The sequence below is a fragment of the Euleptes europaea genome, chromosome 13 (genome assembly GCF_029931775.1).
Source record: "Euleptes europaea isolate rEulEur1 chromosome 13, rEulEur1.hap1, whole genome shotgun sequence".
NCBI lineage: Eukaryota > Metazoa > Chordata > Lepidosauria > Squamata > Sphaerodactylidae > Euleptes > Euleptes europaea.
Window position 1 is genome coordinate 15,965,871 of NC_079324.1, and position 22,034 is coordinate 15,987,904.

The 22,034-nt window shown below is 46.1% G+C and overlaps 1 protein-coding gene across 1 annotated transcript in view; it reads left to right on the plus strand.

Annotated features, from left to right (window-relative positions):
- Window positions 1-21,352, plus strand: part of SH3BGRL (SH3 domain binding glutamate rich protein like) — a 67,532-nt gene extending 46,180 nt beyond the window's left edge. The window contains exons 3-5 of the mRNA XM_056858968.1: window positions 14,372-14,557; window positions 17,802-17,882; window positions 21,216-21,352. Coding sequence (XP_056714946.1) covers window positions 14,372-14,557; window positions 17,802-17,882; window positions 21,216-21,248 — 300 coding nt within the window. The 3' untranslated portion in view covers window positions 21,249-21,352. The remainder of the gene's footprint in view (window positions 1-14,371; window positions 14,558-17,801; window positions 17,883-21,215) is intronic.
- Window positions 21,353-22,034: the final 682 nt, after the last annotated feature.

The following is a 22,034-nucleotide window of genomic DNA, read 5'->3' on the forward strand; positions in this document are numbered from 1 at the left end:
GGGTTTCACCAGTGACTTAGGGATGGATTCTTCTGCCACAGCTGATCACATTTGCAACCAGTCCCCAGAGAACTCCTGTGGCCTTAATATCTAAATGGGGGTTAATTTCGTCAGATAAAGTTGTTTCCTTTTTTTTAAAGTGTGGGTTTTGTCACTTTCATTTAATCCAAGAGTGTCGCGGTTGGCTGTGCTGTGTATTTTGAGGTTTAGCCAGCCGTTGGGCTGTGGATTATTGATGGAAAGGCCTATTAAACAATGGGGTAATCCAGACGAGTTGTTCTCTTTCTTTTCCTCCTGACTCAGCTTTTCCGCTGAGATGTTTTCCCACACCTTTTGAAAACATTTCATTTGCCTTGGGAGAAAACGGCAGCTTTGCCAGGCTCACGCTTGTTCGTTCTGCTGTACACATTTTTAAAAAAGCTTTACTTAACTTCTCACGCTTCGATGTTCATTTTAATGCCAGTTTTATGGGATGAATACTTGGTGCCGGGGTTAGGAAAGTATGAGCCACACCGGAGCTACTAGGAGATATTAACCTCTGTATGCAGGGAATCCAAAGATCTCCCCACAATGCATTGCAAAAGAGTAAGGGATGGATTGGCTGTACTAAACTGTTGCATGTAAAAAGTCAGTATAGTATAGTGGTTGGAGTGTCAGGCTAGGACCTGGGACAACTGGATTCGAATCCCCACTGTGCCATGTAAACTTGACAGGTGACCTTAGGCCTGTTACCACTGTTTTAGCATAACCTACCTTGCAGGATTGTTGTGAAGGGAGAATGATGTGGTGAGTTGCTTTGGGTTCCTATTAGGGTGAAAAGCAAGATACACTCTCTCACACACATATATATTTAATGGCAGCAGTTAAGAAGTTATTCAACTAAGGCTACACACCAAGATACCTAACTGTACCTGCTTGTCTAGTAAATTGTGGCCAGGAATTATTTCTGCATTTAAAAAAAATCTACCTGCCCTTCTACCCATAAAATGGAGCTGCTGGCAGCAGACTTAAAAATGCAGAGTACAGATAGCATAGTAAAATCAGCAGCAAAGAAGCATAGAACAGCAAAAGCAACCACAAACAATTCAAGCCAATAAAACTAGTCAAAGCATTAGGGACAGAAAAAATAATTAAAAAATTAAGCCAGTGATCAGTAGAAAATAATGCAAAGAGAAATGTCAGCCTGGTAAAGAATGGATACAACTGCCGCCAAAAGCCCCAGACACAAGGAAAGTCTTTCAGCTGTCCTGCCCATGTGGCTTACACGGAAGGTGACGTTAGTGAAAATATCAGACTGGAGCCTTTCAGCTGTGGAACTCCCTGCTCCAAGAAACTCACGTTGTCCCCTTGCTCCTGGCTTTCCAGATGTCTGAGTTCTTCCAAGAAGAGGAAGTGGTTTTTATATGCCAACTTTCTCCACCACTCAAGGAAGAATCAAACCGGCTTACAATCACCTTCCCTTCCCCTCCCCACAACAGACACCCTGTGAGGTAAGTGGGGCTGAGAGAGCTCTAAGAGAACTGTGACTGGCCCAAGGTCACCCAGCTGGCTTTATGTGTAGGAGTGGGGAAACAAATCCAGTTCACCAGATTAGCATCCGCCGCTCAAGTGGAGGAATCAAACCCGGTTCTCCAGAGTAGAGTCCACTGCTCCAAACCACCGCTCTTAACCACTATACCACGCTGGCTCTTAACCACTACACCACGCTCTAAACCACCGCTCTTAACCACTACACCACGCTGGTTCCAGTAATTCACAGAATCTGAAGTGTCGCTGGTCACATGAACATCTTTTCCTTGCAGCATCCAAAACTGTATACCAGAGGCAGGCAATCTTTTTGGCCTGAGTGCCAAAAAAACACATCTACCTGCAAAGGTATCGGTATGCCAGCAAACTTGGTGTTCATGGGGCAGAGATGGGGAGTATATTCACCCACACACACAATGGGAGCCTGCTGAGATCCAGGGTGTTATCAGAGCTTTGGGGGTTCACTGCAGACCGGCTGGTAGAACCGGGTTGGTTTCCCCACTCCTCCACATGAAGCCAGCTGGGTAACCTTGGGCTGGTCACCGTTCTCTTAGACCTCTCTCAGCCCCACCCTCACAAGGTGTCTGTTGTGAGGAGGGGAAAGGAAGGGGATCGTAAGCTGGTTTGAGACTCCTTAAAGGTAGATAAAATTGGGGTATAAAAACCAACTCCTTCCTCCTCTTCTTCTTCCTCTCTCTTCATGCTGGCTAACTGGGAAAGGGGTTCCTCTGGGGAATCTGATGCTCAGGCAAAGGCATTTGTAGACCCCTGCCATCTTAACGTGGGTGTTGACGCTCTTCTGAGTGACTTAGCTGTTGTGTTACCAAGCTGGAGCCAGCCACAAAAGCTGCTGCAGGTGGCCTTGCCTAATGTGTGATTCTTGGCTCCAAAAGCCACCGCCTGAGCTTGAAGAAGCAGTAAGAGCAATAATTGCCCATCTCTAAAAATAGCTGCTGTCTGCTTGACACTGTGCAATGCAGAGCAGCAAGGAAATGTTTGCAGCAAATATTCGGATGCTGCTGAAACGCATCTCCCCCCTCCCAAAAAAACCTCTCCAAAGATGTCAGCACCCAACTAAGGGGACTCAACACCCAATTAGCAGAATCGCTTGAAGTCCTTGGAAGATCAGGCAAGATCCATATGGCTTTTCCCCCCTTAAAAAGTGGCTAAGTTGGGCTCAGTGAGTGTAGTTTTGGGGGTTTCCCCACATAGGAGGAATGCATCCTGAGAATGGGGAAAATGGTTTTGTGCCAAAACAAGTTTCTCTCTGTATAGTTGGGAGAAAAATCCTTAGCTGTCAGTCCTATGCAGTTTATTTGATTGGTATCAGCCTTTAGTTTATTAAACTGATTTTAATCTGGGGGGGGGGAGGGATGTTTGTGCCATTTTGGAATCCGGATTGGCTCTGGTGCATTACTGAAATATGGAAGGCAGGCGCCCAAGGTGGGCACTTACAGGTTTCTCTTGCTTCCCTCTCAGAGGATTGTGTGGGAGGTTTGCGTGACCCGAGGCTCTAGATATTATGCAGGCAGAGAGGAAAAAAGTGGGTTGTGGTTTCAGTGGCCCTTTTTAGGAGGGAGAGGAGGGGAGGGGCTGCGGCTCAGTGGCAGAGCGTTGGCTTGGCATGCCGAAGGTCCCAAGTTCAATCCCCGGCGTCTCCAGTTAAAGGGACTAGGCAAGTAGGTGATGTGAAAGACCCCTGCCTGAGACCCTGGAGAGTCGCTGCCAGTCTGAGTAGACAATACTGGTGTTGATGGACCAAGAATCTGGTTCAGTATAAGGCAGCTTCATGTGTTCATGTGAGTTTTGTTATGGGGGTGTGCATTTAGGCATTATGGGTCTTTTAAGAAAGACGAGTTAAATACTTTCAAGCTTGTGGAGAGTCCTGCAGCATTTTAGCTGCAGTATTTATTGTGGCATAAGCATTGGTAAGTTACCAGGGATGTCAACTTTGACTTAAAGAAGAATCTTTTAAATGATAGTTTAAATGTTTAAGGAGCCAGCGTGGTGTAGTGGTTAAGAGCAGTGGTTTGGAGCAGTGGAGTCTGGTCTGGAGAACCCGGTTTGATTCCTTACTCCTGCACATGAACGGCGGAGGCTAATCTGGTGAACTAGATTTGTTTCCCCACTCCTCCACATAAAGCCAGTTGTGTGACCTTGGGCTAGAGTAACTGGTTGGCCACTGTGTGAGACACGATGCTGAACTAGATGGACCACTGGTCTGATCCAGCAGGGCTGTTCTTATGTCCTTAAGTGAGGAGAGCAAAATAATACTCCAGATTGGCATCTCTGTTGGGGTTTGATTTTTAATTTTGCTCTAAGACTAAAGTTAAGAGGTAATGTATCAGTATTGTGGGGCCTTTGAGAAACCAGAAGTACATTTTAACAGGGCTGTCCTAAACAGTTACACCCTTCTCCGTCCAGTGAGCTCAGAAGGGTGTGAATCTGTTTAGGACTGAAATGCAAATTTTGCAGGAAGCTTGGCAGCCTTTATCTGTTATTCCCCAATACAGGCTGAAATTTACAGAGATGTAAACTATTAAATAATTAAACGGTAAGGATTTGCTGACCATTTCTCTATTTCTGTAAATGTTTACACGATAAGGCAAATGATGAGCAGGAGAGGCTGTTACTGGGAGCCACCAGAGGGTTGATTCCCGTCTCTTTGCCCATCCATTTCTAATTAGAAGAAGAAGAGTTAGTTTTTATATGCCAACTTTCTCTGCCACTTAAGGGAGAATCAAACTGGCTTACAATCTCCTTCCCTTCCCCTCCCCACAACAGATACCCTGTGAGGTAGGTGGGGCTGAGAGACTGTGACTAGCCCAAGGTCACCCAGGTGGCTTTATGCAGAGGAGTGGGGAAACAAATCCAGTTCATCAGATTAGCCTCGGCCACTCATTTGGAGGAGTGGGGAATCAAACCCGGTTCTCCAGATCAGACCCCACTGCTCCAAACCACCACCCCATGCTGGCACCATGCTGTGGTTTTAAATAGCGTCCCAGTGTCCTCTAGGGAGTTGACTCTCTTGAGTTTCCTTTTCAGCCCCCTTCTTACTAGCCCCTCATTTTTGTAAAGTTCTCTGTTTTGAAATCAAATGAAAGACTTCTAGAGGGTAGAAGATCAGTGGCAGGGCTGCTTCTGGGACCATCTCCGTCCATCTGCAGTGCCTTCTGCCCCCTCCCCAGCCCCAGGGTAAAAGCCTAGAACTTGGACCAAGCTATCTGCTGCCAGGGCCGAGGACTATCCACACACACAAGTATTGTGAATATAGTGATGGAGGCCATGGCTCAGTGGTAGAGCATCTGCTTGGTATGCAGAAGGTCCCAGGTTCAATCCCAGGCATTTTCTTTTAAAAAATGATTGGGCAGCCGAAGATGTGGAAGACCTAAGGTCCCAGAGAGCCACTGCCAGTCAGAGTAGACCAGACTAAATGTGACAGACCAAGGATCTTACTCATATAAAGCAGCCTCATTGGTATTTATTGTGCCATTATGTTAGATTTTAATTTGGGGAAGCAACTCTGGGAGCCCATCCTGGCTGAAGAAATGGGGCAGAAATTTAACTAAATTGAACTGAAATCCAATCGAGGATGTGTCCGGGGTCTCTCTCTTTGTAAGGAGAGCATGCTGGAGACTTGCACAACTCTGTAGTATCTCTTTGCTAACCTTTACACAGGTAGGACTGGAGTGGCCGTGGGGAATCAGGCAAGCAACCAGACAGCATAGCTTAGAAATTGTGTCATTTCACCTCCCACCTCCCTCCTAGCTCCCCCAGGCTGCTTGTGGAAAGCCTCTTTCGAAACCTGAGTTTTTTCCGGCTCCAGGTTCTTCCAGCCGCACCCTCTCCCCAAGAAAGCGGGAGGTCTCTCACATTCCAGTGGTTTGGAGTTGTCGAAGGCCGTTAAGTAAGCACCCTTGGCTAGCAAGGCATGTATATGCGTTATATAAAGACAACCTTTAAATTGGACTGTTCTGTTCTTACTTTGGCTCTCATGGCCCTTTCTCGCATGCCCAGGGTAGTGCTGATCGCCACTTTGGGGTCAGGAACAATTTCCCTCCAAGCCAGATTGGCCAGGGATCCTGGGGTATTTTTTGCTTTTGCCATCTTCTGAGTGTGGAGTACGGGGTTGGACCCTTCCATCTCTGTGATTCTATGGTTCTACTTTGGATAGGGTTGCCTCCAAGTGCTAGCTGGAGATCTCCTGCTATTACAACTGATCTCCAGCCGATAAAGATGAGTTCCCCTGGAGAAAATGGCTGCTTTGGCAATTGGACTCTATGGCATTGAAGCCCCTCCCCTCCCCACACTGCCCTCCTCAGGCTCCACCCCAAAAATCTCCCGCCAGTGGTGAAGAGGGACCTGGCAACCCTAACTTTGGATAATGCTTGAGGGCCAAACTGTTGCAGTGGGGATGAGGGATTGTACTTCCTGATGTTTAGGTGTGGGCTATTTCAGGGCTATAGGATAGAGGGGCAAGGGGCATTGATAGAAACCCTCCCTGAATGGCTAGTAGAGGGTAAAATGCTGGTATAGATAGCCCAGGCTAGCCCGGTCTCATCAGATCTCAGAAGCTAAGGAGGGTCATCCTGGCTGGTACTTAGATAGGAGGCCATCAAGGAATACCAGGGTCGCTACGCGGGGGCAAGCAATGGCAAACCACCTCTGAACATCTCTTGCCTTGAAAACCCTATGGGTCACCATAAGCCAGCTGCGAGCTTACGGCACTTTCCACCACATGATATGGAAACTGATTCTTTGTTTTTTCCTTCTCTGAGACCGCTAGCAAGCACATGAGATTGCTGCTGGAGGGAATGGCTTATTGGGGGGGGGGGGTTGTTGTTGTTGGGATACATCATATCCCTGACCTGAATCTCCCTTTCTGCACGGCTGCTTTTAAAGCTTAATACATGTCCAGAGCTCCAAAATCCTGAGCGGCCTGGCACTGAGTGTTCATTAACCAGTGAAACGTGGGGCGAGGAGGGCTACAGCCACCCAAATGCGGAATCTTTGGCCAGATTCAGGTTGGCATTTAGAGCCCTGCCATCCGAGACTTCCTTTGTGCCAGGGCTGCCAGGGAATCCATGCCCTTTCGAAACAAAAAGTTTGCGGCTTCTGTTTGTTTGCGCGGGGCACGCCGGCGAGCCTCTTGGCCCCCTTGTTTCAGCCTCTGAAACACAACCGTTGTTCTGTGCTGGGCTCTTTTGCAGCCGTGCTCTTTTGACTTGGAACAGCAAGGACATTCCGCATGTTCTCGGGAATGTCAGGCCCAGGCGAAACAGGCTGCCAGGACCTCAGACTGGCTGCGTTCCCTGCGGAGAAATTAATTTGCCTTGGCGGCAATCCGGCATTCCTTGTTATCGCCCGATTTCTGTTGCAACGGAGGCCTTTTCTGAGTGTTATCCGCAGCAGCTCCATCCTCTTTGAATGAAACAAATGCCATGGGTGGCTTTTGAGGATGCCCTGTGCAATGGAGCAATGCGCCCGAAATTAAGTATAGTCTTCTTTTTAAGAGAGGCTGGTAACATCCCATACGGAAAAACCCAACTTAATTTTCCACCTGTTTAATTGCCAAGGACCTTCAAAGGAACCCTGGGAATTGTAGCTTTGTGAGGGTGGTGGTACTGCTTCTTGCGTGGTTGAGGGACCATTCACACATTATGTGTGTCCTTTGTGGGTCTTTTTAACAGTTGTGCTTGGAGTTCTGTGTTTGCAGGGTGGATAAAAATCAATGATTTTTTTAAAAAAATAAAAAATTGTATTTTTTAATTTAAATTGAATTTTTTTAATAAAATGCTTTTTGAGGAAAACTTTCTAGTTTTCTATTTAAGATACATGGTTATTCATCATGAAATAAGGATTATGTAGCATGAGGCTATATATTCATGCAATGTTTCACAATGTTATATGCTCTTCCAGAGGTTTCTGTAAGATTATTTTGGGCAGCTTTTCTATCTAGAAGACATTATCACAGATGCTTGGTTTTGCAGTTCTCAAAACTGTGAATTTGTGTCTGCAGAAATTACATGCCTCTTCTTCACAGCAAAAATGTTATAAAATAAACATACAGAGTTGAGAAAAAGACCTTAATCCCATTGTCCCTTTGCAAATGTATGTGCACAGAATCAACTCCTTAACCTTTAAGTGCTAAGTTTCAAAAAGTTCAATGAATGGAAGTTTGTTTGGAGTGGAATAGATCTGCCCAAGGAGCTGAGTGTGAGGAGGGAGGGGCAAGCAGTAAAAACGAAAGTGAAACCTTTCAAGCAGAATGCTCCACAAGTCTTGAGGTCTTTGTGTATGTAGCCTGAGGTTTATAATATTATTTTCTCCCTGGAGGAGAAAACCTATAATGGCAACAGACCGTAAAAGAGTGTAGAAAACCATGATTTCAATCTAGTCTTACTGACTAGCAATTTAAATCATGGTTTAAATCGATTTGATTTAAATCAAATCCACCCTATGTGTTTGGAACCGAATTACCAAGTTATGTTTCAATTGGGACTATGGCAGGTAGGAAGAGGGGGTTTAAACCTAGGGTTGCCAGGTCCCTCTCTGGCACTGGTGGGAGGTTTTTGGGCAGAGCCTGAGGAGGATGGGGTTTGGGGAGGGGAGGGACTTAAATGCCATAGAGTCCAATTGCCAAAGCGGCCATTTTCTCCAGGTGAACTGATCTCTATTGGCTGGAGATCAGTTGTAATAGCAGGAGATCTCCAGCTAGTACCTGGAGGATAGCAACCCTATTTAAGCCTCCTCTCCTAATCCCCCCCACTGTTTCCCCAACCTGAAATAGCCCTTAGGGGGGCTACTCTTTGCCCCCATGGGAGTCTTAGATGTACTGATGGGCTTTGTAGGGCTCCACCATTATTTTCATAGTTACCAACTGCTTCACTGATACAGTACTCCAGATTTGAATTTATGGGGCACTCCTCTCTCACTGATATGCCTGCCCGTTCCAGGGGAAGATCAGTGTTGGCAGGCAGGGGAGGGGCTGTGGCTCAGTGGTAGAGTATCTGCTTGGCATGCAAAAAATTCCAGGTTCAATCCCCGGCATCTCCAGTTAAAGGGACTTGGCAAGTAGGTGATGCGAAAGACCCCTGCCTGAGATCCTGGAGAGCCACTGTCAGTCTGAGTAGACAATACTGACTTTGATGGACCAAGGGTCTGATTCAGTATAAGGCAGCTCCATGTGTGACATCCAGGGAAGCTTGTCTGCATTGTCTGACCTGATCCCCAAGGAAGCCTTGATAAACTTCCAAGGAGCCCCAGTGTTTTCCAGAATGCAATTTTGAAAAGTGAGTACTGCACTTCACTTGGATCGGGGAGATCTGGGTTCAAATCCCTGCTGAGCTGTAACGCTCGCTGTGAGAGCTTTGACCGGTTGCCGTCTTCTGTGGTGTAACCCATCATCCAAGGTTGTGGTGAGGATAAATTTGGACAACTCACATTTATTTACTTCATTTATTGTCTGTCCTGAGCTTGTGAGAAGACAGGTAGGATGCAAGAATGCAAAGTTCCACACAGTCATCTCAGTTTCTGAATCGTCTATGGCTTTTTGATCTACCCCACCCCCTGACCACAGGACCAAGAAATGCATCCCTTGGTGGTTTATGGTCTCTGGTTAGTGTTCAGAATTGAGGTTCGAACTCGCTTGAATGCCACCCCTTCAGCGGTGTTAAATGGAAGATATGACAATTTACCTTATTCAGATAGGCTTTGTCCATGTGAGCTGAAGAGAGTGGATTCATTATCCCATAGAAGGGTAGGAGGGATGTATGATTTGCCAATATGTGTGTGTGTGTGCGTGTGTTAAATGCCGTCAAGTCACTTCTGATTCATGGCGACCTTATGAATCAGTGTCCTCCAGATCGTCCTACCGTTACCAGCCTTGCTCAGGTCTTACAAATTGAGGGCCATGGCTTCCTTTATAGAGTCAATCCTTCTCTTGTTGGGTCTTCCTCTTTTCCTGCTGCCTTCCACTTTTCCTAGCATGATTGTCTTTTCCAGTGACTCTTGTCTTCTCATAATGTGACCAAAGTACGACAGCCTCAGTTTAGTCATTTTAGGTTCTAGGGTCAGTTCAGGCTTCATTTGATCTATAACCCACTGATTTGTTTTTTGGGCAGTCCACAGTATTCGTAACACTCTCCTCCAACACCACAGAGTGTGATTCTCTAATACCCACATCATATTTTGAGCAATGTCCCCTTCCCTGGTACTATGTGGGAGTGGGGTAGACCCCCCTCACATTGTGGCTGGAATCTTGTGGAGAAGACGAAGAGTTAGGTTTTTTTATACCCCGATTTTCTCTACCTTCAAGGAGTCTCGAACCGGCTTACAATCACCTTCCCCTCTCCACAGCAGATATCTTGCAAGGTAGGTGGGGCTGAGAGAGTTCTGAAAGAACTGTGACTAGCCCAAGGTCACCCAGCAGTCCTCATGAGGAGGAGTGGGGAAACCAACCCAGTTCACCAGATTAGAGTCCACCACTCTTAACCCCTATATCACACTGGAGATAAGTTGGATGTGCATTCTAAAGTGTGGTGGGAATGGCTGAACATGCATTCATTGCTCTGAAGAAACATCTCAGCATGTAGAAGCAGGCATGTAAAATGCTTCCACTGCACAGCAGCATGTCTTTCTGTGTGCAGAACTACACTATGCTTAAATCTATAAATCATATAAAAAGATCTGTTTATTTTTCAAATGCACTTGCTTCTTTGAAGGGAGGGGCAGTGTAGAGGTGGGATGGGGAGGTGTTTTTTAAAAACTTTTGTCCCCTGCTATTTTCCTGCTGAAAAACACCACCCCAATCTGATTTAAACCGTCTTTTTTTGCGGGGGGGGGGGGGGAAGGTATACAGGCACCTGTAAATTTTTCCCAGCTGGGGAAAAGAGTGGCGGGGGCGTAACATTTCCAGAGAGCAAAATAGCAGGAAAATAAAGGGTTAAAGAGCCCCTTCCCCAGTCCTGATCCTGTCCCAAGCAGAATAAGCAGAAGAGAAAAGGGAGTCTCTTCAAATGACCACATAAATGCTGAGATAGAGCCCCAAAGAGCATCATCAAACTGTGTGCCAAGACCTGAGAATCAGCTTGCCTGTGTGCGGCTCCAGCTTCCTCTTTCAGGGCCTCCTGCTTATTGGGGAACTTGGCTACCATATTTGGTGCTTTGTGTGCCAGTCTGCTGACCTCACATCTGTTTGGGGGAGGATTTGGGTGTTTTTGACTTGCCCATATAAGGGAAAGCTGCTCGAGGGCCAGCATTGGAGCCTCTGGAGAGCTGCTTTTCTCACGATGGACATCAGCCTCCTTTTAGCTGGTCTCCCAGCGACCGGTGCATGTTTGGGGAGGGCTGATGTGCTGTCAGAATCCGGTAGCGACCTGTGTCCTTGTGAATGATTCCTTCAGATCAGTAGCTGAAATGGGGAATAGGAAGCTACCCAGTAGCGAAACTAACATTTCCAATAAAGTTTGCTTATTTATTTTATTTATTTACATTATTTTTGCAGTCTGCCTGTCTCACAGGGACACAGGGTGGATTGTACACAGTGAGTCAGTATAGTTAACAAAATGGGACATTCAATAACCACCCTGAATGTCCTTTATTTGGTGAAGATAGAAAGAGATGGATAACCCCGTTGTTAGAGAAGGATGAGTTTATCAGCAGTGATCAAAGTTTTTCCTTTCTTCTGCGGTGCAAAGATCTGAATGTTACTCAATCCTTGGCCTCTTATCATCTAGTAATTCAGCATGAAATAAGAATTTTAAAACTTTTATAATTAGGATGTATTTAGAAGGGAAAAGGAGGATTAAAGTATGTTTGTCTCTGTGTATATACACCCTGTTATCTGTTCTTCTTGCACGTGCGTGGAATTGCTGGATGCACACAGCCCTGTTATGTGCTCTTCATCTCCCCCCCCCCCAAAATGTCCAAGAAGCTTTCCTCCAGTTGAAGGAGCTGGGTATGTTTAGCCTGAAGAGGAGAAGACTGAGAGGGGATATGATAACCATCTTCAAGTACTTGAAGGGCTGTCATAGAGAGGAGGGCGCTGAGTTGTTTTCTGTTGCTGGGTAAGATCGGACCAGAACCAACGGGTCGAAATTAAATCCAAAGTGTTTCCGTCTAGACATTAGGAAGAATTTTCTAACAGAGCGGTTCCTTAAGTGGAACAGGCTTCCTCGGGAGGTGGTGGGCTCTCCTTCCATGGAGGTTTTTAAGCAGAGGCTAGATGGCCACCTGTCAGCACTGCTGATTCTATGACCTTAGGCAGATCATGAGAGGGAGGGCATCTTGGCCATCTTCTGGGCATGGAGTAGGGGTCACTGGTGGTGTGTGTGTGGGGGTAGTTTGGAATTTCCTGCATTGTGCAGGGGGTTGGACTAGATGGTCCCTTCCAACCCTATGATTCTAAGTGGCTCTTCCATTGGAGGAAATCTTCTCGGACTTGAGCAGGGGTCGCCAACCATTCTGAGCCAGTGGGCCCCTTTGGTATTCTGACATAGGGTGGTGGCCACAGCCACAAAATGACTGCTGTGGGAGGTGGAGCTAACCACAGACCCACAGGTGCAGGGGACAGGAGGAATATATATTTTTTAAATACACTGGGAAATAGGAGTGCGAGAATAAGAACTGACAGTGTAGTGGCAGCTACTACTGAAACAAAGGTATTTTGATCTGCACGGCCATTCAAAGCCCTGCTGGGCAGGAGACCCACCCACTTTCTAAAAACACTTGGGGGGGCTCCAGGAAAGGTGTGGGTGGGGGCTGTAGTGCCCATGGGAACCACGTTGGGGATCTCTGGAGGAAAACGTCCACCTTCACACAGTGGAGTGGTTGGAAACAGGCTACTGTTTGCTGAATATTAGTTTCCGTAGCAAAGGGCAATAGCAGAGGACAGCTTCTGGCTTTCCTGCCTTACTTGTGAGCTTTCCAGAGGCATGTGGGAAAGCGATTGCTAGGCTAGATGGGCCACTGGTAGGGTTGCCAACCTCCAGATAATATCTGGAGAGCTCCTGCTATTACAACTGACCTCCAGCCGATAGGGATCAGATCACCTGGAGAAAGTGGCCGCTTTGGCAATTGGACTCTACGGCATTGAAGTTCCCTCCCCAAACCCCACCCTCCTCAGGCTCCGCCCCAACAACCAATTGGCCAATTATGCATGCTCACTTGACCCTTCTTTATTCCCCGTTTCAGCCAGGATCAAAGCAACCTGGGTTGGGGAAAACTGTATGCCTAGGCTTGAATGATCAGGGAATAAAATAATTGCAAAAAACATGTATTAACAAGTTAAACAGTGAATGTGCAAACGCGTGTCAAAGGAAACTTAACACAGTTCTATAAAGACTCAAACTCAGTTCATTAATCTTGTAGTTCCCACAGGAGGCAGAAGCCGGGAGGAGTTGGAATGCCGTCCGGATGCTTTGTGTTTTCACCGCCGCCCTGGCGGCGGTGAAAACACAAAGCATCCGGACAGCATTTCAACTCCTCCCGGCTTCTGCCTCCTGACCCGCCTCCTGTGGGAACTACGACATTAATGAACTGAGTTTGAGTCTTTTAGACCATAATTGAGATATATGAACTGCATTTGAGTCTTTTCATATTTATTACAGTTGTTTTTGTATATATTTGTCCGTTGATACCTGTGTAGCCTTGGCTACCAAGTTCTTGTATTTGGTCCGTTTATAGAATTGTGTTAAGTTTCCTTTGACACGCGTTTGCACATTCACTGTTTAACTTGTTAATACATGTTTTTTGCAATTATTTGAGAGCCTTGTACTATCCTTTCCTTAGCTCGACTACTTTAGTACTTGTGCAACCTTGCCTCAGTATAACCTCCAGGTACTAGCTGAAGATCGCTTGCTATTGCAACTGATCTCCAGCCGAGAGAGATCTGTTCCCCTGGAGAAACTTTGGCAATTGGACTCTATGGCATTGAACTCCCTCCCCAAACCTTGTTCTCCTCAGGCTCTGCCCAAAAAACCTCCGATCGGTTGCGAAGAGGGATCGGCAACCCTACCCACACGCCATACCAGCAGGGTGCTCTTAGACTTTCTTCCGGGGTGGAATCACACTATCGTTTGGGTTCAGGAAGCAGGGAGTCATGTCTCCCACTGCTGGGATGCCTGCCATAGTTTCACCTAGAACTTGTAGCTATTGATTCACATGGACCCAAAAGTTGGAAGTGGATGCCTTTTGGAGCAGAGAGCCCATTGGCCATTAGCTGAGGGCCAGAAGTGACTTGTTGAGGACACGGGAGACCTTGAGACACGGGGAACGGGGCCTGGGAGCAAAGGGTTGGTGCCTGGTGGCAGAGCCTATAAGACACTCGTATTCACACCTTAACTCTGAAGCCAAGCAGAAAATTGCCTGTTGCTTTGGTTCTGGTCCTTGAAACTTAGATTTTCCTCTTTCCCTCTGGAAACCCTGAGGTTTTCCTAGAAATTCTGAGGTCCAGTAGTCCTGGTGGTTTTTTATACCCCACTTTTCTCTACTGTTAAGGAGTCACAAAGCGGCTTACAATCACCTTCCCTTCCCCTCCCCGCAACGGACACCTTGTGAGGTAGGTGGGGCTGAGAGAGTTCCGAGAGAACTGTGACTAGCCCAAGCAGGCTTCATGTGGAAGAGTGGGGGAACCAACCCTGGTTCTGCTGGTCAGTGACCGTATTAATAAATTATTATTATTATTATTAACCCTGGTTCTCCAGATTAGAGTCCTAATTACTATTCTACTACTACACTACGCTCCTAAGTATTACAGAATTAGAATTCCAATTCCTTTGGAATTCCATCAACAGTAAGGAAGCCTTCCAGCATCTGATTTGTCTTTCACTTTTCCTTATTCTAGATTAAAAAGCAGCAGCAAGACATGCTCAGCTTCTTGGAAGCCAACAAGATTGAGTTCGAGGAGAAAGATATTGCAGCCAACGAAGAGAACCGAAAATGGATGCGGGAAAATGTCCCTGAAGATTGCCGGCCGGCCAGCGGGAATCCATTGCCCCCTCGACTCTTTAGCGACAGCCGGTACCTCGGGGTGAGAGCCAGGCCTCCCTTTTGTCCCTTAGGCCTAAATTACTAGGACAGCTGTGCTGTGTTGACTCTTGTTGATATGCATAGGGGAAACGCCATCCTGTATACTGGACCCATTCATCTCAGTACCTAGAGGACTGGGTGTATCCAGCATTGAGGGTAATGTATAGATCAGGGGTCCCCGACCTTTTTAAGCCTGCAGGGACATTTGGAATTCTGACATGGCATGGTGGGCTCATCCAAAAAATGGCTGCCGCAGGAGGCGGAGTCAGCCAAAAAATGGCTGCCACAGCTTAACTTCAGTAACCAGTGTAGATCCTTGTGCTGTGCTGGCAGCTGCTGCCAGTGCAACATCTGAAAAACTCTGTAGAGCCAATCAAATCTCCAATCGTCTTTCTGAAGCCTTGCTGGGCAAAAGCCCTATTTCCTAAGAACACTTGCAGGGTGCAAGAAAAAGTATCAGCAGGCACCACTTTGGGGTAGGGTTGCCAGGTCCCTCTTCTCCATTGGCGGGTGGTTTGGCGGGTGGAGCCTGAGGAGTGTGGGGTTTGGAAGGGGAGGGATTTCAATGCCATAGAGTCCAATTGCCAAAGCGGCCGCTTTCTCCAGGTGAACTGATCTCTTATCGGCTGGAGATCAGTTGTAATAGCAGGAGATCTCCAGCCAGTACTTGGGGACCGGGCCACAGAGGCTCTTGCCTGGGACTCCGCTTTCCAGCAATCTACAACACATAAAGAAGTCTATATTTGAGTATAAAAATTGATTTACCTGTCACTCAGGATACTCAAGAATTGACATTGACTTACCTGACTCCCAGGATATTTATTTATTTATATATTGAACTTGTTTTTTCTGCTGGACTGCTATTGATATCTATACGTGTATCTTGTTGTTACCTTGTTGTATATATATATATTGTTCACTTTTGCACCTTCTTTCACCTTTATAAATTAGTACTTTAATATATATATTGTGTGAGTGCTGTCTGGATTCTTTCCATTATCCATAACAGCACTGAGCCTTTCTTTCTCCAGTACTTGGAGACCGGCAACCTTACGTTGGGGACTCCTGGTATAGATAATAGAAAGCAGCCCCCTCCTTCAGAATCCCGACACAGGCACCTTTATTGTGGAGCTTTTACACTGTGGGTATTTCCCTGTATCAGGTCTGCTGGGGGTAAGGGTTTTGCAATTTAAATAGAAGCCCAACTGATAAGTTCTCTGACCTTAAGTAATTTCAGTGTTGACCTCTTCCTCCCCCCCCCACCCGCAGTTCCTTTTTCTTCTGCCAGTCCTGAACCTCTGCAGAATATTCTCTTGCTGTTTTGTAAGCCAAGCCTCTGCTTAGGCGCCATGAGTCTGACATAGTGGACCTGTGAAATGCCTTCCCCTTAATGGCTGCTCCCTCCCTGGCTTTGCCTCCTTTCTCAATAGGAGCTGTGCAGTCAGCGTGCTGCTGTCGCCTGGGGTCTTTATCTTGAAGAGCAAACCCTCCCCCTTTAAGGGCCACCTGATTGCATCAGTGGCAAAGGCAGAACTGTTGGGAAATTGCTTGGAGAAGGGCGAAGTTTTTTTTTTTTAAACCCTTTCTCAGTTGCATTTGCAAAAAAAAAAAAAAGTTCAGCTTCCTCCAACTGCATTTGGTGGCCATGTTGCAAATACAGGGTCTGGATTTAGCATGGAAATAGATACAGTTTGTTACTTAAATATGTATGCTGCATATTTGTTGACAGCAGGGTGTCATCTTCTTGGTCTGCCTTTTCCTCATGGATATATGATTAGATGTTTAGAAGAAGAAGAAGAGTTGGGTTTTATATGCCGACTTTCTCTACCACTTAAGGGAGACTCAAACCGGCTTACAATCACCTTCCCTTCCCCACAACAGACACCCTGTGAGGTAGGTGGGGCTGAGAGAGAATGACTTGCCCAAGGTCACCCAGCTGGCTTCGCGTGTAGGAGCAGGGAAACAAATCTTGTTCCCCAGATTAGCATCCGCCGCTCATGTGGAGGAGTGGGGAATCAAACACGGTTCTCCAGATCAGAGTCCACCGCTCCAAACCACTGCTCTTAACCACTATACCACACTGGCTCTCTTCGCACTTGGCTTTCTCATTCAGTGAGCTCACTTTTTATCAGTTATGTAGAGAACATTGATATTTATATATTCACATTTTAAAAAATATGCTTGCATTAAAAAAAACTGCAGCATAATTAAGAAGTTAACAATACATCACCCTTGCATATGCTGTGTGATCTTTAGCTTTTCCTGAGGCAGGCTTGAATGGTCTTCCTGCAACCTCAAAATAAATCCAGGTATGCTCCCGGTTATTAGGCAAAAGCTTGCCAGCCAAGTGGGTGTTGCGCTACTTTCAGAAGTCCAGTGCTGATGTGTGCCTGAATTTCCTTAGAAAGATCCGTTCCACAACTTTGGGGCCCTCACCAAAAAGGCCTTCCTCTGCGCTGTGGATGTCCATGTTCAGGAAACATAGAGCTAAGCTCTCAGAAGCAATAGGCGGGTGGATTCCTATAGGGAACACACCCTAAAGGCCAAACTAGACAGGATTGGTTCACTCCGTCCACCCCATTCACCTATAAAGTGGAGAAGAAGAAGAGCATGTTGTCAAGTTGCACCCGACTCATGGCGACCCCATCCACGGGGTGTTCCAGGGAAAAGATGAGTAGAGTTGGTTTGCCATTGCCTTCCTCCACCTAGTAACCCTAGACTTCCTTTGTCCAAGAGCTGACAAAGTGTGTGTGGAGGGATCTTGCTTTTATTGTGAGGGTGCGATGTCTTTCCACCACAAAAAGTGAGCTCATGGCTGAGGGGCAGAGTGTCTGCTTTTCATGAAGACGGTCCTGGGTTCTGTCCCCAGGATCTCCAACTACAGGATCTAGGATAGCAGGTGATGGGAAAGACTTCTTCCTGCCTGAGATCCTGGATTCCGGCGGATGACAGGCAGAATAAGAGTACTAGATGGGCCAGTGGTATCACTTGGTATAAGACAGATCCAGATACTCACATGACTCCGGAGAGGTCCAGTGTGAAAGTCACAGGCCATAAGATATGTATGACCCCATCCATCAAGGGCATTGTCAGAGGCCCTAAGACCAACACAGTTTAGATAACACGACTTGTTGGCCCCCGTGAACCAGTTCTCGTCCCTCTCCCACCCCGCATTGACACTTTTCAAATGCCTGGACCTGGCGCTGGATATTCCTATCTAATGTTTTGTGCTCTCTGTCTCCCAGGATTACGAAGCCTTCTTTGAAGCTCGAGAAAATAATGCCGTCTATGCTTTTTTAGGCCTGACAGCTCCCCCTGGTTCAAAGGTATGTGCCGTCGTCATTTCGCATTTCATTTCTGTGACTTTTAGTCAGATCTTCACCATCGCTTGCTGGTAGTCGGGAGGCATCCGAACTTCGCTTAAGAGACTTTGGCTGCTGTAAACATGTAAGCTTGCAGGGTAGTTCAAAAGGCAGAACCCCACCGGTTTGCAAGGACCAGAAGAAACGTTCAATTTGTGTCAAATTCAAATTTATTAATACGGTCGACTGACCAATCACGTGCCAAAACATCAAAAATTCCAGACTCAATAGTTTTGCACCACAGAATCACAGACATATAAAGGTATAAGATCAATAAAAGCAACCCCTGGTTAAAATTATCATCTTAAAACTGATAAAATTGTAAAATATTCTAACAATCATTTTCTAATAAAGTTCTGTGTATGTTAATAGCAACAGCGCAGAACTTGGCAGTTTGGAGTGTAACCCGAGGGTCTTCTCCTAATAGGGGCTTCTTTGCCGAAAGCGCAACTGACTCTTCAGGGAATTTACCAAGTAGGGGGGCATTCAATTAGTGTCAGGAAAAGAAAAAAATAGAACAAATAGGAGGCTGTGGGGGGGTTAAAAAAAACACATTTAAAAAAACTTGAAAGGACTTCTTTCAAAGACGTATCTTTTGCAAAGAAATCTATGCTCACCTTTGAAGAGAGAAGCCTGTGCTGTCTTTTGTGATAAATGTTGCCCTAGGTTAGACCTGTTTTATGGAACTGTCTAGGCCAGTTAAGCATTAGGTTGCTACGGCAAACCAGAAAACTGGAAAAACGAAGCCTTGATTTTGATAGGATGAGACAAGACTTGGTCGCCAGTCAGGCGTTCACCTAAAACAAAACATGTTAGCGTTTCCGATTCTCCCGAGTTGCTGGATACCCCCACCCACCCCAAATCGGCAAGCGGACAATTGTTACTCTAGCAGTCATCAGACATTCAAAGTGGAAATTAATCAGCAAAATTCTGGATTGTTCAGGATCCCGAAGCTAAATATGAACCCTGAAACACTGGTGATTTTTTTGAATGTGTCCATAATTCCACCTCCATGTTGATCCATTTTCACACCAGCCCAGCGAGCTAGGAAGTATAAACATTTTTCACAGGACAAATTTGAGGAAGAGAGGTTTATCCACGGCTGTTTTCCATGATGGCTAAATAGAACCTCCATATTCAGAGTTTCTGGAGGACAACGATGGGGTGCTTTGATGACTGGTTGGCCAACCCGGGGAACAGGAATGCTGGCCTAGATCCGGGGTCCCCAACCCTTTTGAGCCTGCGAGCACCTTTGGAATGCTGACATGGCGTGGTGAGCGCCGGAACAAAACGGCTGCCACAAAATGGGTGCTGCAGAGCCCGCCTCAAAAATGATTGCAACAGCTTAACTTCAGTGACACAGTGCAGATCCTTGTGCTGTGCTGGCAGCTGCTGCCAAAGCAACATTTAAAACAAAATCTGCACAGCCAGTCAGAATCCTTACTAGGCAAAAGCCCTATCTGGCCCTCCCACTTCCTTTAAAAATTTAGCATGCACCAGAAAAGGTGTCGGTGGATGCCATGACGTCCACGGGCACCATGTTGGGTACCCCTGGGTTAGAGGGATCTATTCCCGCAGGGATCGTTTTACGTCCGCCGCCTTTTGAGTCCCCTTCAAGCCCGCAGCGTCCAACACACCAGCAGTTCAAGCACTGGCTAAGGCCCTGCAGCTTGGCTTTGCCCTACTGGCTCGGCTTCCTGCTACTGTCTCTTCCTACCCACTTCTTCCTCTGTCTAGAAAAAGCAAATGAATTGTCCCAAGCAAATGAATGCTGCAGAGGCGGCAGTGGGGGGCCAAAGGAGCAGCCTGTGGGGAGAGCAGAGCTTTAAAGCTTCATCCAGCTTTTGCCTCATCGGCATGTCTGCCCGACTGCTAGTTTGAAGGTGGGCTTGGAGTGCTGTGGGTGGGCTCCACGTTGTCTTTTCCAGTGCTTGTCTCCAGCCAGTCTCAGGTGGGGAGCTGTGCTGGTCTGCGGTATAAGAGCAAGATTCAGAGCACCCTAAAGACAAAGATTTCCAGGGCATAAGCTTGTCAAAGAGAGAAAGTCGAAGCTCCCTTTGTCCTACATGTATGTGATGAAGTGAGCTTGGACTCTCAAAAACTTGTATCCTGGAAATCTTGTTGGTCTTTAGGGTGCTACTGGATTCGAATCTTGTATTCAGCCAAACTTCCTGCTTGCACACAGTAGTAGTAGTACATTTATTGTGGCATTGTGCCAATAAAAATTAAGAACATAACAGCAATTTTACCACGGGTACATTGATATTGTTTAAAAGTTGTGTCATCTTAAATTGAGAGAGTATATTTAATTAAAATAATTTACAGTTAAGTAAAAAATAAACATTTTAACTCATATTAAAAAAATATTTTTTTTCTTTTTCTTTGTTTTCCGTAGTTTTTTTGGATTTTATCGTAAAAGACTTTGACAAAGTTTATAGATTGCTGCACAGAATTTGGCGACCTCGCTGATTTGGTGGGGATTTTCCTCCAAGAGGAGCTAACATGAAATTTATCAGAATATCCTGAAATGTTCTCAAACATGGATCGAGTCAGCTTAGAACAGTATCTCCAAGGATCTTTTAGTAATGGAGGTGGCTAGATGCTGTGTCCTTGTGGCTATGGCCATTCTCAGTTTCCTTGCATCTAACTTCCTGTTTCTTCGGGGGGAGGGGGTTCAGTTATGCCTGTGTTTTGCTCCCTCTGATGGGTCAATTCAACATCACACAGCTTTAAATGAAGCGTTTCTCCCTGTAGTTTAAATCAACAGCTTTTTGTGCTTCATAAAAACTGGTGTTATATCTAATTGACCAATGAAGGAAGCAAAACGCATGTATAACACTCCCCCCCCCCCCGAAGACACAAGAAAGAGGAAACTGAGAATGCATAAAAGGCCTTTGCCATTCGATTGGGTTTTGCCCCAGTTTTTCCTTTCTCCTCCAGCAACATATCAAAGCGGTAGGGTTTCCAGGCCCCCCCTCTCCTCTGGCGGGAGGTTTTTGGAGCAGAGCTGGGGTGGGGATTGCGCTTGCACGGCTGTGCGATTATGTAGCATTTGGGGGGTATGAGTGGTAAAGCAACCCATTGCAATGCAACGCTTCTGTGCGCAAACCAGAAGTGACTTAATAGCGTTGGTGCAGCCGCACACGCATGATCCCCGCTCCTGAGCCAGCCAATGGATTGGCGGGCAATTGCCCGTCAATCCAAGTGATCTGACAACCCTACCAAGCGGTCAACATTTTGCTACATTTTATTCTGTGATGATGATGTTGTTGTTGTTGATGATGGTTATTGTTTCAGGAAGCGGAAGCCCTCGCAAAGCAAGAAGCCTGATTTCCCCCCTCTCCACCCATCCCTGCCTAAAGCCTTAAATACTCTGCAAAGGGAAACTTCCACAGCTTTTTCTACAATGGCAAAATTGTCCATGCTTCAAGAAAAATAGAGAAGGTTTCGTTGTTTTTTATCAAATGCCAATTGCCGGGGCACAGCATAAAACACAGCGCCAAGACAATAATCGCAAATGTGAGCTGAAGACAGTGGTCCAAAAAGAAATCTTTTGATTTTTCTAGCCTGTATAACGTATATTTTGTCAGTTGCATCGTTTTTTGTAAACTTACGAACACCGTATTTTGCTATTAATAATGCAGATTTATAATTATAAATCCAACTGTTTCAAGGGGGGGGGGGAGCAAAAATTTCTCTAAAGAAGCCCCAGTGCCTGAACTGCCTCAAAGATAATTGAAAAAAATATTGTAATGTTGATGTCTTTTAAGTTGTGACTTCTGCTAAAAAAAAAGTAGCATAGTAATGATCAAAATTGCTTGCTGAAATTAGGGTATTTCTTTGTGTGTTGTAATTTTGTAGGTCAAGGCATAGGCTTTCAAAGATGAAATGTTACAAGAATTTCACTGAATTGACCAATGTAGGGAATTTCACAGGCTGTCCCTGCTTGTCTTAACTGACTTTTGAAGGACCCAAATGCACGAATCTGTGCCAGGTTTTACTGCTGGCTTGATGGAACTGGATCCATGGCTAGATGGTGAAACAATACCCAACACCGGCTGTAGTCCTTATTTCTATACATCCTGAAACATTTCAGGAAACAATGTGCAAAAGTTC